General features: G+C 42.5%; 1 protein-coding gene across 2 annotated transcripts; it reads right to left on the reverse strand.

Annotated features, from left to right (window-relative positions):
• Positions 1 to 4,669: 4,669 nt before the first annotated feature.
• On the reverse strand, positions 4,670 to 15,625 carry LOC144728817 (uncharacterized). 2 transcript variants are annotated; one of them, XM_078608505.1, is made up of 6 exons: positions 15,120 to 15,625; positions 12,293 to 12,425; positions 8,381 to 8,489; positions 7,711 to 7,796; positions 6,483 to 7,061; positions 4,670 to 5,590 (listed from the first exon to the last, which is right to left on the reverse strand). In XM_078608505.1, the coding sequence occupies exons 1-6, from the start codon at positions 15,125 to 15,127 to the stop codon at positions 5,453 to 5,455; spliced, it is 1,053 nt and encodes a 350-aa protein (XP_078464631.1). In that variant the 5' UTR covers positions 15,128 to 15,625; the 3' UTR covers positions 4,670 to 5,452. The 2 variants fall into 2 exon arrangements, with proteins under 2 accessions (XP_078464631.1, XP_078464621.1); XM_078608495.1 differs by having other exon boundaries at positions 14,916 to 15,160.
• Positions 15,626 to 17,272: the final 1,647 nt, after the last annotated feature.

The raw sequence follows: 17,272 nt of genomic DNA on the forward strand, positions 1-17,272 counted from the left end.
CACCACCGCCACCAAACTACCACCACCAAACTACCACCACCAAACTACCACCACCACCAAACTACCACCACCACCAAACCACCACCACCAAACTATCACCACCAAACTACCATCACCAAACCACCACCAAACTACCACCACCACCAAACTACCACCACCAGCAGCAGCAGCAAACAGCACGAGTTGTAAAGAGGAAACTGTGTGAAGAAAACACCCCACGTTGCACACAAAGACAAAGATCACCACCACCGCCACCCACGTGTAGCCTGTAACAGACCGTAGTGGGGGGTGGGGGGCAGGTTGATGTTAGTAGCGAGTAGCAAACCGATGAAGGCCGCCGCTACTGTGACACACGAAGGGGTGGACAATACCACGGCCGAACGCCTTTGTCTCCCCCCCCCCCCCCCCCCGAGTGGCGATGTTTACCCACCGCACCAGGTACTAGGGAAAGGACCAGGGACCCGTTCAGATAATCGTCACTGGTGTTGTCTGCGGGGTTACGAGTTGTGAAGAGGAACCGTGTGAAGAAAGCCCCCCACAAAGTTTAGACAAAGACCCCCCCACCCTGTGTTAGCCTCTAACAAGGCCCATCTTCTATGTGCGATACAATGCTACGCTGTCAACTTGCACCGATGCCCGTCATAGGAATGTGGAATTGCCCACCGTTGGTGCGGGGACGACGAGCATAGATGAGCGTAGGTCTCGCTTGAGAGAAATATGCGCGGGATAGGGGGGGGGGCACTAAGGTTAAGTTGCCCCCCCAATCCCAATGTTAACTTGTCCCCCCCCCCCAAATCTTAATGTAAAGTTGCCCCCCCAATCCTAATGTTAAATTGCCCCCCCCCCCAATCCTAATGTTAACGTGCCCCCCCAATCTTCATGTTAAGTTGCCCCCCTCAATCCTAATGTTATGTTGCCCCCCATTCCTCGTGTTAAGTTGCCCCCCCCATCCTCATGTTAAGTTGCCCCCCAATCGTCATGTTAAGTTGCCCCCCCCCCAAATCCCTCCCATCTTGTTCTATTATTGAAATGGTCATCAGATAGAGCAATACAATTACTGTAAGACTTTAGGAGTGCCGACCGTGGTGTAAACATGGTGGTGTCACGCTGCACTCACAAGTGCTTGCCATTTCGATCTCCCGGAGAGGCCTGCGACCCAATGCAGTTGTACTCATGTATTTTTTTAAACGTCATTCATGCAAATTACCCCTCGTTACGGATATAAAACATTAAGAGACGCGTGGACGTTCATTGGGCAGCTTCTCAACATAACCCCGTGCTGTCCTCCACCCGGCAATGTAAATGGGCACACGATCATTGAAGAAAATCGTCAGGTGGTGGGGTAAAGCGTGGGCACTTTCCCACCTCTTTCAAGACGTCCATCCACAGCGTGGCAGGAAGACTCAGGTACTGCACTCTGGACAAGAGGGATATTGGAGAGAGAATTCCAGACAGCGCCCTCCAGCGTTGGGTCTTCCGCCAACAAGGCTGCAAGCTTGACCTGTCACGTTTCGGTTTCAGTTTCATTTATTTGGCATAGCCCTGTGAGCCATTCGGCTTTTGAATCGGGTGCAACCGCAACAAACAAAAACATGAACAAGAAAACATCTTAAAGTGACTACGCGCAAACAGAAAAATGCAGAAAAAAACAGAAAAGTCTTCCAGAAAAAGCACCGAATATCAATGCTGTGTGCCAACAATCCCAGTGGGATGCAAGTCAAACAATAACTATAAGACAATTTAGATTAAAGTTATCAGTCTAACTCTGTACTACAATAAACAAATATGGCTATACCAAAACGTTTTCTAAATCACCAAAATAAAATTATAAAAGCAATGCAACAGTGATCATAGAAACTGATTGAAATTTTACAATAAACTATATACATAACATGTACTACCAACTTTGCAGCCATAGCTGGCAGCATGAGTCACTCTATAACAGCAGGAGTATCAGTAGGAGTATCAACATTTTTCAATGCACCTTTAAGATCAGCACACTGTAATCAAACACAAGATCATACTTTGCAGCGGTCATCCGGAGCGAAACATTTGATTTCAGGCCACTGAATAGCAGTGGCAGCTAAGGGTGTACAACTCCTCTAGAGCATCATAAGGCCTCCTTTGCCAGTAGAAAATATAATAATATAGGTTTTTTTACCCCTTTTTCTGGCAACAAAACTGACACCTTTTTTCAAGGAATCATGTTGGCATTAACCACAATACCTGCGGTCAGTATTGTGGTTAATGCAAACATGATTCCTTGAAAAAAGGTGTCAGTTTTGTTGCCAAAAAAAGGGTAAAAAAACTATTATTATCCTCTAGAGCAGTTTTGAGTGAAGATCTCACAGGTAAATTTTGATTTAAAGCTTTCGTGACTGCAGGGATTCATATTCTTGGTTCTTTCGGTAAAGTCACATAGAAGGGAAATAATAAAATAATATAAATATAAAACAATAAAAATTCTCACGACGTTTCGACTGCAACACAAGCAATCATCATCAGGTGTGAAATAGTGGACTGCAACACAAGCAATCATCATCGTGGATTTCACACCTGATGGTGATTGCTTGTGTTGCAGTCGAAACGTCGTGATAATTTGTATTGTTTTATATTTATATTATTTTATTATTTCCCTTCTACGTGACTTTACCGAAAGTACCAAGAATATATCTCACAGGTAGTGATCCAAGTTGCAGTTTATTGGTGATAGCATTCCAGACCCTGGGGGCATCAATAGCAAAAGCCCTTCCTCCAGTATTTGTACGGCAATAAGGAATGTGAAGCTGGTAAATGAGTGAAGACCTTAGGTCACATTTGCTCTTCGAAACAGAGAGGAGATCCAGCAGGTAGTCTGCGGATTTTTTTGTAAGTACATCGGTACATGACACGAGCAGGCAACTCGCCACCCCACCACTGGTCCGACACAAACACCATTGACCATCGCTTCGCTGGACGGTCCGCTCATGCCCTCGGACCAGCGGAGTTCTTCATTGCAAGGCAGGCCCTGGGGCCCCTAACGCAGCCCGTCAATGATGTCAAACCAAAAAGTGCCCCCCTCTGAAAATGAGTGAAGAACACCGCCCAAGACCACCACCCCCCCCATCCTGGGGGAGGGGGCCGATTGCTCCGCACTCTGAATGCTGGAAGGGGTGGGGGGGTGGACTTGGGGAGATGGCGAGGGGAGCTGGGGGGGGGGGGGCTTGAAGCGAGAACTGGGGAAGAAGAGGGGGGCTGGGGGGGGGGCTTGTGGGGAGAAGGGGGGGGCTTGGGGGAGGGCTTCAGGGGAGAACTCGAGAAGGGGGGGCTTGGGGGGGGGGTTGAGGGGGGAACTGGGGGAGGGCTTCAGGGGAGAACTAGGGGAGAGGGGGGGGGGACTTGGGGGGGGAACTGGGAGAGAAGAGGGGGGGGCTTGGGGGGGAGGCTTGAGGGGAGAAGGGGGGGGCTTGAAGCGAGAACTGGGGAAGAAGAGGGGGGGCTGGGGGGGAGGCTTGAGGGGAGAAGGGGGGGGGGGCTTGGGGGAGGGCTTCAGGGGACAACTCGAGAAGGGGGGGCTTGGGGGGGGGGGTTGAGGGGGGGAACTGGGTGAGGGCTTCAGGGGAGAACTAGGGGAGAGGGGGGGGGGGGGCTTGGGGGGGGGGCTTGGGGGGGGGAACTGGGAGAGAAGGGGGGGGGGGAACTGGGAGAGAAGAGGGGGGGGGGGCTTGGGAGGGACTGGAGAAGAGGGGGGGATGGGGACTCGGGGGGAGAAAATATCTTCAGCCTTCCACCTGGGCCTCATGGTGCCAGTTAAGAGACTTAGACTAAATTGTAATTGTTCCGCTGTATAATTGTTTGCTGTATGTCAGGCATCCCCCACAACCCCGGAGGCTTGCCCCTATTTAGTCCAGCTTACAGATGTCTTAACCACTTAGCTGCGCTTCCAATAACGTTGTGTATTATGCACTGGAACCAATATAAACTTCGGGGCCGTCCATAAATGACGTCACGCGATTTTGGACAATTTTTGACCCCCCCTCGTCACACGGCGTCACAAAGTCAGACCCCCCCTCAAATGACGTCACAAAGCTCTGCCCCCCCCCCCCAAAACCATATTTCCATGCTTCAAATCGCTTTCAACTATTGTCATTGTAGTGCGTATTTAATCTGGCGCTGCACTCGGATGTTGAAGGAGAAAACATTTATTATAAAGTATATTTAATTAAGTAGAACGTGTTGTCTATATTTATTTAAAGTTGCGCATTTTGATGTGACGTCACATTTCTCAACCCCCCCCCCCCCCCCCAGGTGCGTGACGCCATTTATGGACGGCCCCTTACACTCAACCTTGGATTATTTTGTTCATGGTTTCAATGGGATTGATCAACAAATAGTACCAAAAACATCCGTCTGCGTTTAACATTGAGTCACGATAACTTCTGAAAAGGATCCACTATATTTTTTTAGGCGTGGTGTTGGTATTAGACTCACCCTATAAGAAACCTGGCAAATTTCACCAAAACCTGGATAAAAACCAATGATGGAGAAGCCTTTTCCGTCAAGGCAATGACATGACACACACCATGAACCCATGTGTCATCTCATTGTGCGGTTTGAAAGGTCATGTTGCTATTGAAATACTTCCAAGGACACTCGCACGCTGGAAAAAATGCAATCCATGTTTGTATGATTTTTCATGTGTATGCTGACAAACAATGCTTGTTTTAATGAGGTATGTTTTATGTTTTTGTTGTACTATTACTACATTAAACATCGTTTTTGTCAAAACAGGAATCAAAACTCAGATGTTATGCTGTATTTAATTGTATGCCCACATACACTTAACTTATATTCAGTTTATATTTTATTAGATAATTTTGCATTTAATATAATGCATATATTTAGGCATAAAACAAAAGAAACTGGTTTTGCTTAGATTTCAGGCATTTAGCTACAATTTATATGACAGAAATACAATACAGTTTGGGTTCATTAAGCATCTCTAACTGTATCTCAATGCGAAACTTTTAGAAGCAACGGCATTTTTCGGCTATTCTGTTAGCAAAAAAATGCCATACATCACGATACAAAAACTTGAATGTATTATTACTTTTATCACCAGCAGTGTGTAGTTGAAGTCAGCATTACAATAACGACTTCCAAATCGAATTGTAACTTGGCCGAAAGGTTTTTTTACACAAAATATAAACACTTGAATTAAAATTGGTGAAATACGTGGTGCAATTAATACTATAGGATGCCCCAACATGAATGTTGGTGACAACTGTATAAAATAATTTCTACTTATGAAAAAACGAACAACAACAAAAAAGAGAGGCAAAACTAAAACATAAAAAAATCACTATAGTTGTCTGTGCACATTGCAAACAAACTGCTCATGTTCTGCTCGCACAGATAACAACAATGACATTCCATGTACTAGCTTCTGAGCGAGCAGTGAAGCATGTCATTGTCAGTTGTCCAGAAAGTGGTTGTTGACATGATGTGCCCTCTCAATCTCGCTGTTATGTGGAGGGAAGCTCATGTGGCAGACAGGGCAATCGCGCAGCAGGTTTGGCGGGACAAAACCATTGCTGCCTGCCCCTTGTTTCTGTAGAAAAAAAGAGAAATTCAAAATGCATTGACATTTCATCAGGATCATTTTGTCTTCGTTTTTTAATATGCTCATTTTCTATCATCATTAGCCACCGTGGTTAATCGAATGCTGGATGAAGGCTTCTCAAAGCCACTTCATGAAATCTAGGTCTTACATAATTTAGAATGAAGATTGGCCACAGAAAAATGCAAATTACAGTTTAACTGGAATTTTGCAGATTGGATTATTTTTGCTGTATTCCATCCACTTATTTTCCTGTCATAAAACTCAAGCTGCGTTGAACTTACGCTGCTCTTCACATATTTACATTCCAAAATACAATGTACTGAAGTGATGATAATTGTGTATACCGTAGTGTATTCCATTTATCATGACCTTCACCTTTAATCAGAAAGCCGATCAACAATTCAGATTACCAATTCAATGCACAAATCTGGATTTTGTTAGTGCCTTGACAAAATGACAATACCTAACAGGTTATGTTTTACATGAACTTAAGATGCAAACCTTTTTAATTGTACATGTATTAATATGCATACACGTAAAATATGTATCGATTAATCTCAAAATTTGTTGATTTGCCAATATGTGGGATCATGACTTGATTCAAGAATCAATTAAAGTTCGTCTATTTACCATCTCATTTGCGTGTCATTTGTACAAAAACAGCATGTTGTTTTTTACAGAATTCATTGTAAATAGTCTTATACAATGATGCTTAAATGTAAGAAAAGACATTCACCAATTAATTTGTCGTTTTACATGCCTCGTAAAAACCCACTTTCTGCATTAAGTGATTATAAACAGTAGGACACGGTAAAATAAAAATGTGCTGAAAATTAAATATAATGCAGGCAGGTCCTCCACGTGAGGCTGTGAAATGTACCTTGTGACGCAGATTTAAACGAAGGTTCTTGATCGGATTAACGAGCGTGATTTTTTTAACCGGAGGATAATTCGCCAAAGGCTCCCCATTAATGACCTGTCTGCGTGGGGTCATTTCTCCATTGAGTCTGGTCACACTAGCCTCGTCGATGTGTTCAGCTTGAACCATACCGGCCAGCCCAAGGGATGTTGAACGTTCTGGTCGATGGGGTGGCTTCTCTGGATTTTGTTGCATGTGCAGGATCTCAGTTTCAATGGGCTGAACAGAGCCATTCACCTGACCGCGACGAGGTGCAAGTGAATCTGACTGAGAAGACGCCCTTCTAGAGTTGCCATGTATCGAAACATGGTTTGCATGTTCAGTCTCGACCGACTGCATGGAAAAGTCAGACATTGTCGAGCTATTCCGCTTGTGCTCTTTGCTCACAACGCTCTCCAAATCTGTAGCGTAAATGGATTCGCCATGTGCTGCTTCAGCTTCTCGCGAAGCTTCAAGGTGAGAAGCATCATTGTCTTGTGGTGCTTCAATGTACCCGTTTTCATGCTTGCGAATGCATATTGTCTTCACCGAGTTGGAAGACTGAAAAGCAGCAGGTCACACTGGTCAGTCTAACATGTGTCACAAATATACAACTGCAGGTGTGCAAGACACGAACTGAACCTTGTTTTTGTAGCCTGACAATGAATACACATTGTGATAGGTCTGCCTTTAAGTTTAAATCAAGTATGGTGTGCATTTAATTGACCCTTATGTACAGTCCTGGAGAAAAGAGTATTTTTTTCCAAATTAATTGCATCACTTACCAATTGGTCAAAAATGGCCACTTCAATCTATTGTATAAATAATGAAGTAACACATTCCTGCGGAGGGAGCTGGTAGGAACGTTGGGTTGCTTGGTCAATGGCCAGGGTCAACGGCGGCGTGGTGTATTCCGCAAATATGGCCGACTGTGAGGGCGGGCACAAGCCGGCGTGAGTAGGTTAAACGTGGAGTTTTATAAGGGCACCACGGGGTGACCAGCCCCTCCCCACCCAGCCCCTCCCCACCCAGCCCCTCCCCACCCAGCCCCTCCCCACCCAGCCCCTCCCCACCCAGCCCCTCCCCACCCAGCCCCTCCCCACCCAGCCCCTCCCCACCCTCCCCACCCAGCCCCTCCCCACACCTCCCATTTTTGGATGCACGACGGACGGACACAATAATCCCCTGTGGGGATTATAGTTTTTTTTACCTCGACGGCTTGCTCATATATCTCCAAACGCGGCTCTTCATATTTCTCCATTTGGGTATAGCTTTCATTTGTTGTTGTTTTATCACCTACATGACAAATATTGATAAATCATTGCACAGTATTCACAAATCACATTTAGCAAACTTTATATAATTTTAAGCTTTTTCCCAGAATGACATTTTTAGATGTAATGTTGTATTTTCCATATTGAGCATTATGTGCTCGTGCTATTACCATAACCTACAAAATTGCTACGGATAAGACACCATCTACCACTGGCTATTTACAACTGTAATACGAATGGTAAAGTATAATAATGATTGCTCTCCACAGGGATATATAATTTATCTCACTTGTATAGGGCCACCAACAAAGATGACCACCACTGCACGTTTCAGCATGAAGATAGTTTTGATTTTGTTCAACACGTGGATGCTGTTTGTATTTAACGGCTGACTAAAATACTTATAATTTATACAAATGGTTGTAGTTAATAGTAACTGTTGTATTTGAATCATATAGCAAAGTAGCAGGTGGCAGCACCTTGCAGTGTTTTAGTATTCAACATAGGTCATGTTATCTAAACTTTGTGGTCATTGTTCATTTTATTTTATGCAGCATGACACAATACAATGCCTTCCTAAACATTTGTATTCTTCATGCAGTTCACCTTTTAGTTTTAGGATCTCCACCTGCTGCTCACAGACATTCTCCAGCAGCTTGTTGTTAAGGCTCTTCTGCACCTCCAAGTCTCGCTCCAGCAGCTTCACCTGCCTCTCCTGCACGCATTACAATGAAGCAATTGCATGGTTGGTGATTGAGGGGTTTTTCGGTTTCACCCAACTAAGTGTTATATTTCATCTGCTTGGTTCTTTCGGTAAAGTCACGTAGAAGGGAAATAATAAAATAATAAAAATAAAACATAAAATAAAATTCTCACGACGTTTCGGACACAACGCAGGTGAAGAACAGGGCTGTAGGAAAGACAGCGTCCGAATGAACACCACCAAGCTTGGCAGCGTATATTGTTATATTTCATTCACGTTTTACCAATATGTTAGTTAACCAACGAGCTTTATTCGCAAAAAATCCAGACATGCACATAAGAGATAAATTGTAGTTCTACTGGACACTAGCATTATTCAGGCATAATTATAATATTAGAATGGCTAATACACTTAGTGTATATGGCCACAGTGGTGTGGTGGATCGCAGCTGGCCTGGTTTGGAATATTTTGATTAAACCATACAATGTGAAATGCTTTACCATTCCAAGTATATCTCTATCGGTTTGTAAGTGAATGATGGCATTTTATTTGTGCCATAGCCACACCTTGCGCAGAGGTGCAAAAAGACAATGGGAGCTCTATTGTTAATTTGATTAGACAAACCTGACTTTTGTATTATTATTACACGCTTTTATTTAACTCACTGTCTGTTGTTGTTGTCGTCTTATCCTCAAATCTTCTAACTCAATTTTAACCCACTTCCCAATATGGTATCGATTGCAAACTTCGTATACTTATGTCTTACTGATGATAATACTATATAGTATTATAAAAAATAAGTATTTTTAAACATTATTTTTTATATGTTATGTTTCGGCTTGGGTCTAATTATTCACGCTCAACTGACGTTGGCTGTAATGACCACGGTCCCTTACGTTATGGCAAGCTTCGGGGCCACTTCCTGGAGTCGTGGAGTTCTGCCATTGCTAGTACATTTCATTAAAGCGTGTTTGAAAAAAAAGTATTTTTAATATTACTTAATTTACATATATAGCTGTTTAAGTTAGACCCATTATAATTAAGAGATTGTGGTCAAACCATTGACCAAGCCATCTGGGTAAGATAATGTAATAAATACTGTACCTCAGGAGATTTAAATAACCACATGAATAACCATTTGATTATTTTGGTACCTTTTGGAGAATATTGTGAAATTATCTAACGACATGTGCACATATATTACACCATATTTGGAATAAAAGTCATTTTTTTTTATTTCACAGTTTGAGAAGGTCAACAAAAGCAATTGTCAGGTTAATGGTGCGGTTGAGTGGAGTTTAATGGCCATTTCCTGTACTTGAAACGTTCCTAGAAACTGGAATGGCCACCTCTAAGTTTTAAATCCAAAGCCAAGTTAGCTGTGGACGTGTACTAATCTGCACTACAATTACTTTTTTAATCACATACCTCACATGTTTTGGATAATATAGTTTGTGTACAAAAGCTGTCTCGGGTGTGGACCAATCAACTTCAAGGACAGTGCATATCATCATCATCATCAGAGTTGTGTCTTTTTGTTTGCATTTTGACTGCTTGTGTTGTGGTTATTGCAAACATGATGCCTTGTATAAAGGTGTCAGTTTTTGTACCAGTTTGAAGGGTAAAAACCTATCACTATATTTTTGCTACTGGTAAAGGAGATGTCTCATAGTGTAAATGCTTACCCCGAGCTCTCAATACTCTGATAGTGCGCTGTCTTTGAGTTGTGCGCCTTTTGGCGTCATCTGGTCCAACACCAATGGAGACTAGGCTCTAAGGAAAGCTGTCTCCGGTGTGGACCAATCAACTTCAAGGACAGTGCATATCATCATCATCAGAGTTGTGTCTTTTTGTTTGCATTTTGACTGCTTGTGTTGTGGTTATTGCAAACATGATGCCTTGTATAAAGGTGTCAGTTTTTGTACCAGTTTGAAGGGTAAAAACCTATCACTAAACTGCAACTGTCTTTTTAAAAACAAGGACAGTGCAACCTCATCCTTGCCAGATCACATGCGTGTGTTTGTTTTCTATCCCGAGAACATGCTTTGAGTAAGACACAATTTTATTGCCTTTCAGGGTGAAAAGGTAAAGTTAGCAGCCCTACAATAACCTTCTCATGCCGCTGTTCGTGGCAGGGCCTCCACCTGAGGGACTCTAGAGAACACCTCGGCAGGGCCATTTGTGGCCTACTTTTCTACACTGGTTAAACGTCTTTGAAGAGGTGGGCATACCCACATTTTATTCCACCACACGCTACCTGCCGATCAACTAACTGCTGTGTACGCATTCATACAGACGGGGGATTCAAATATATAAAACTAGTCCACTGTTTTAACCGAGGTGCCAGGATATTGAACCAGCTGGCTTCTGGATTACAAGTCCAAGAGCGCTAACCATTACGCCATGACATCATCCCCCATCATCATAGTATCAGTTGACAAATGTCTTTCGATTGTCGCTATTCCTATAACGAGGTACAATTAAAAAGAAACAAGAGAACAATATTGCCATTTCATTAAATGCTTTCACAAGTCTGTGACACAAATATATCAAATGGGTGATTATTTTATTATTACAAACAATCTAATTGTTAGTTTGCTTCACAATTTTTCAGATCAAATCTGAAAGAAAACAACATCGCCTCTCTTAACTCATCATCATCACATATATTTTTTGCTATTAATTATTGTATCTTGTAAATCTCATTATGCCTATTTATGCAGTTTTCATTAAACTTTGGAGTCATGGCATCATACAATCATATCATAGTCTTTGAGCTGTGGGCTAGGCAATTACAGTACTGGCTGCATTATACGGTGACCGACTACCATACATTTATCTTGTCCAATTGAAATTCCAAAAACATACCACTTTGGTGCGACTAAACATACCACTTTGGTGCGACTAAACAACAGATGCCCAATTACTTTAAATGTCTGAACTATGGCTATGTGATTTAAATGTGGATACCCACGATTAAATCATGCCATTTGACCTTCAGGTCAATGAGTTGCCCTCTTGCAAAACTAGTTCATGGCAATAAATGCAACTTGTGATTACATTTTTCTCTTCATATTCATTGGGGATGCAGAATGTTTTTTTGATTTGGAATACAGTCCAGGGATTTCAAAGTTCATAAAGGTTTCCCATTTCTATTTTAAATGTGGGAAATATCTAAATTGGAAGGCACTTTGTGTCAGCGTTTTTTTCAGTTTAACATGAAATATTCATTTTAAATTATGGTTATGTGAAACTCGCATAGAGAAATAGAGGTTACTGATCTTTTGTACTGCCAGTCCATGAAAGTATATACAGTTAATTCTGGAAAATACAGTACAAGGCATTTCTGAATATCGACCCGTTTTAGCTGTTGTGCAGTGAATGCAATGGCAGTTATTTATACCCCAGCCCGACCAGTCAATCGTGGCCATAACATTTATATGCAATTGAGTAATACGTGGCCAACAAGTTTCACTTTTAAATTTCGATTTAAAGCTTTCGTGACTGCAGGGATGTTTTACTTGTATTATTTTATTATTTTATTATTTCCCTTCTACGTGACTTTACCGAAAGAACCAAGAAGAAGTTTCACTTTTGTTTGTGAAAATTCGTTCTACACTGTTGCCGCTTTAATGGTTCCCCAAGACAATTTTTTTCATTAAGATTGTCATTTGTCCGAGATGTCTCATTCTCTTAACACTTTGCTTGAATTACTAAAGTGACAATAGTTGTTTTTAGCGATTGAGTATGTTCGCTCTAAGGTTATTGTCCCGCACCCCACCTACCCTTCCCCAATCACAAGCCGATTGAAGCACCTTTTCTTGAAGGAGCTGATTCAAGCTCTCGCAGACACTTTGAAGGTCGTGACAATTAGGGCAGCTGGAGCCATTTCGCAGCAGTGCCCGAGCAGATCCTCCCCCACGCCCTGTGTCATCGCTCCAGCTTGCTCTGCAACACTCGCACACAATAACCAGCAGCTTGTGTGTCAGCTTCACTCTCGAACGGTCTGTGGAAGTAAAGTTTGATACGGTCTGTGGTGGGGGGGGAAGGCCTCAATGGCTGCTCCCTCATTTTGGAACGCCGTTGCATTAGATTTGGGATTCAAGCATTGCCGACCACGAGAAGCCTTCAACTGCTCTTGAAACTCAAGTTCCTTTTAGATGTAGCTGTAATAAATATTCAGCAGAGAAGCATGAGCCCAAGTCTATGTGGGTCGTACTTAAAGTTCCCGGTTATCAATTCTGTTTGTTTTGTTAAAATGTAATTTTTCCCCCTTCCTTTATTTTTGTTTGTAAAAAGAATGTAGTCATGATTTATTCTTTGGTTCTAATAATTTATTATTTTATCTTTAGACGTGACTTAACCGAAAGAACCAAAGAATAATTCCTGCAGTCACGAAAGCTCCAAAATTAAGATTAGTCATGATTTGTATATTTTTAGCTTTACGTGTGTGACCGGTTCCCTATTTCTGTGAAATGTAAAAGCACGTGCCAATACTTGCTGTTTGTACGGTATTGTAACCATGATGGTTAGTTAATCTTTATTGTACAACACATTTACCCGTCGTAGGATGCCCACGAAATAGAGCCGAACGGCTTATTGGGCCTTTGCTGCTGAAATAAAATATATCAAACAAGGCTCATTTCTCAATTTCCTTGGCTGCAGTGCTCGTCCTGCTTACATCCAAACTGCAAAAACTTGCTATTGGTAACCCAGGTGTAGTTTGTAACTTTTATCAACTGGCAATGGCCATTTTTCTCCAAACATGTTGTGTTGCTCATTTCTAGCTTGCAATGGTGCATTGTTTATCTCAAACGTGCACTATAGGTTTGAGTTTCTAGAGTGATATATTTTATACTGGTAGGAACCTCTGGTTACACCAGCCCACAGGGGATTATTGTGTCCGTCCGTCGTGCAGGAAGGGACTGGGTGGGGAGGGAGGGGCTGGGTGGGAAGGGTGGGGCTGGGTGGGGAGGGGCTGGGTGGAGAGGGTGGGGAGGGGCTGGGTGGGGAGGGGCTGGGTGGGGAAGGTGGGGGTGGGAGGGGTGGGGCTGGGTGGGGAGGGGCTGGTCACCCCGTGGTGCCCTTATAAAACTCAACGTTTAACCTACTCACGCCAGCTTGTGCCCGCCCTTACAGTCGGGCATATTTGCGGAATACACCACGCCGCCGTTGACCCTGGCCATTGACCGAGCAACAATAAAATGTGTTGACGCTTTAATTTTTAAAGGGGAAAAGTGTATTAGTTGGGTTTCAGGGGTTAACTTCAGACTCTGCACTAGTTTTTGGCTGCACAGAAGAATTGCAAACTTGGTTTCAAGTTACGCCATGTGGGTAAAGTTTTGTCATACGGGGAAAAAATCATATGCCAAAGATCGGCACCGTATAACATACTGGATGTATAGCCATAACGACGAGTCGGGTAACTGTTAGAAAGCAGAAATGAATAACAACCCACTTTGCAAACTTCAGCAGGACTCAATCCATAAAAAATGATACCTGCTAGACGCCAAATAAATGGCTCAAAATGTCTCACTGACTGTCAAAATATTGTGAAATCCTTCAATGATTGCACATTTTCTCAGAGTGAAGGCAACAGATGAGTGACCCCTAAGGTGTGAATGATGCCTGAAGTGGGGAGCACAGTGCTTTTGAAAGTTGGGATGTGGTCAGAGAGGTAAGAGTGCAAGGTCTTGAAAGATATGCGAGATAACGAGGTGTATTACACGGAGCCATTGGCGTTAGGTAATATTTTGTGTATTTTTCCCAAGGCATGCAAGTAATGGGTCCCTTTATGATGCAATCACAAAAATCGAAAATTATCTATCGAGACTTAAAGCTAGTGACGTGTCTCCGTGCTCCTATTTCTGTCTCGCAGTGGAAATCTTCTAGCTTGCATACTGCATATCCATGCTGCTTTTCACCTTTTCCATTTCATTTGTTAATTGTAGCATGAGGCTTTGGGAAATGGAGGCGTAAAGTTATTTTAAAGACAAAAAGTAGACAATTCGTGTACAGTACAGTTTTACCAGTTTTATTTACAAATTGACATGCTAAGAATTTAATGTTTTCAATTGTAAATTTTCTTTCAATTGTTATCCGAAACGGAGACAATACTTCATAATAATCATAACTGGCATGCTGATGTAAATCAAATGCAATTAATCATGTGGCCATCACAGTAAAGTCACTTTTGGGCCACCCTCTGCCATGCACTCGCCCTATGAAACATTCGCACAAACTTCTGTGTTGTGAGGCTTGACCCAGTCATGTGCCGTATGGACTACGGGTACGCCATTGTAAAAAAATACACAATTGCTGGTTATTGTCAGAAAATGCTGTTATCGCAGTATGGGTCAAATGATTATTTTCCTATCCACGCCTTTCATTGGATTAAAAATGTAGACAAAACATCACTCCTTAAATATAATCACTCACCGTTTTCTGCCATTCTCAGCCACCCTCCGCATTGCAATAGCACCACTTTAATTCCCAGTTGATTGCAGCGTTTATTTGTTGTACACATTTCTTTGGAACAGCTCAAAATCAGTGAAATCAATGAGCTATGTTACCACCAATAAGAGTGAGTGGGTTTATGGTGCAGCTTGGGCTGGAGAAGCCTCAGCGCTACTCCGTTCTCACCTCGACATATCGACGACGCGCCACGGCGTCCCCCTCTGACTGAAGGAGGAGTTCCGATGTTGTTACTCCGTGTAAGGTGTTTGCAGTACAACTCTGGTGAAAGAAACACACCACGTCTTCACTCGGGCGTGCAGAGTAAGTGAACCAATGGAGCAAACCTTATATCGAGATTACAGTAGTCAAGCAAGCCTGAATCTTCTAGAATATATGTGTGATGTCGCGGTGGAATCACTCCAGGTTTGTTGTGAACAGCTGAATCAAATGATGGTCGTCTATCATAACGCAAAATGCCCGCCCTAAGCTGGCCGGGGCAGTGGCACTTTGCCTTTTAAAGCCCCATTATCTCATAGCATCGCGGTGAGCCGAGTAAGCGATGCGCGGTATGTGCTTGGGGGGGATGGGTGCAGATGGCATTGAGCTGCAGAAGAACCGACCAGACCAGACCAACCACCCCCTGCTAAGAGAGAGAGAGAGCATCAACACCCCAGGACCAACAACCACACCTTGAATTTTGATTTAAAGCTTTTGTGACTGCAGGGATTCATATTCTTGGTTCTTTCGGTAAAGTTACGTAGAAGAAAAATAATATAAATATAAAACAATAAAAATTCTCACGACGTTTCGACTGCAACACAAGCAAACATCATCAGGTGTGAAATCCACAGCAAGAAAATGTTCACACCTGATGATGATTGCTTGTGTTGCAGTCGAAACGTCGTGAGAATTTTTATTGTTTTATATTTATATTATTTTATTATTTCCCTTCTATGTGACTTTACCGAAAGAACCAAGAATATGAATCCCTGCAGTCACGAAAGCTTTAAATCAAAATTTACCTGTGAGATCTTCACTCAAAACTGCTCTAGAGGATAATAATAGTTTTTTTACCCTTTTTTTGGCAACAAAACTGACACCTTTTTTCAAGGAATCATGTTTGCATTAACCACAATACTGACCGCAGGTATTGTGGTTAATGCCAACATGATTCCTTGAAAAAAGGTGTCAGTTTTGTTGCCAGAAAAAGGGGTAAAAAAACCTATATTATTATATTTTCTACTGGCAAAGGAGGCCTTATGATGCTCTAGAGGAGTTGTACACCCTTAGCTGCCACTGCTATTCAGTGGCCTGAAATCAAATGTTTCGCTCCGGATGACCGCTGCAAAGTATGATCTTGTGTTTGATTACAGTGTGCTGATCTTAAAGGTGCATTGAAAAATGTTGATACTCCTACTGATACTCCTGCTGTTATAGAGTGACTCATGCTGCCAGCTATGGCTGCAAAGTTGGTAGTACATGCTATGTATATAGTTTATTGTAAAATTTCAATCAGTTTCTATGATCACTGTTGCATTGCTTTTATAATTTTATTTTGGTGATTTTGGTGATTTCCCTACTACGTGACTTTACCGAAAGAACCAAGAAAATGAACCACACCTTGGCAAATTATTTGGTGAAGTTGATGCTGCTGCGTTGGCGGTGGTGCACAAGCACGAATAACAATGGCAAAAAAAACGTCAACACATTCGTCCACAACACTGTGGTCTTAAAAAAATAAGACGAAGACATTTTGGGCAATAGCCTTTCTTCAAAGTACACCTTTAAAATGACCTTTAGTTTGAGTTATTTTTTGTGTTACTAAGTTTCCACTCACTTGTTTGGTACAAAAGTGGAATAGAACACAAATACGCATGGAGGGATGAAGGAATGCACGCTTGGAATAAGGGGAATTACACAGGGTCAGTAAGAGGAACACATGGATCAAGGAACACATGGGAATTAGAAGTACGTGTTCTGTTCAGGAAAGTAAGTGGGCCTGGGCACGTCGCCAGAGGGGTTTGATGGCCAATACTAATAACTCGTGTTTGTATATCGCCTAATCCATGCCAGCTGCATCTCTTAACGCTACACCATCAATATTTTTGACGCTATAAATCCACAAACACGGAGGTGCATATACAGTAGAGTCACTTAAAATGTTTAAGCAAATGAGTGTTGATGAATTTGGAAGGAAGCTGCAGCACCTGGAGAAAACCAACACGGTCGATACTCATATCTGATGCAGGGCAATCAAGCGTTATTTAATATAGCGCCCCTCACAATAAAATCGTGGCAGAGCGCTTAAAATGTAAATATAGCATTACATCACTAACATA

The sequence above is a fragment of the Lampetra planeri genome, chromosome 2 (genome assembly GCF_965212315.1).
Source record: "Lampetra planeri chromosome 2, kcLamPlan1.2.h2, whole genome shotgun sequence".
In the NCBI taxonomy this organism is placed as follows: Eukaryota; Metazoa; Chordata; class Hyperoartia; order Petromyzontiformes; family Petromyzontidae; genus Lampetra; species Lampetra planeri.

Excerpts from the sequence above, each read along its gene's own strand:
- LOC144728817 (XM_078608495.1), bottom strand. The coding sequence starts at position 14,947 with ATGCGGAGGGTGGCTGAGAATGGCAGAAAACG. Across the intron at positions 8,490-12,292 it reads ATCAGCTCCTTCAAGAAAAG|GAGAGGCAGGTGAAGCTGCT; the intron begins GTGCTTCAATCG and ends TAATGCGTGCAG. Across the intron at positions 7,062-7,710 it reads TATATGAGCAAGCCGTCGAG|TCTTCCAACTCGGTGAAGAC; the intron begins GTAAAAAAAACT and ends GCTGCTTTTCAG.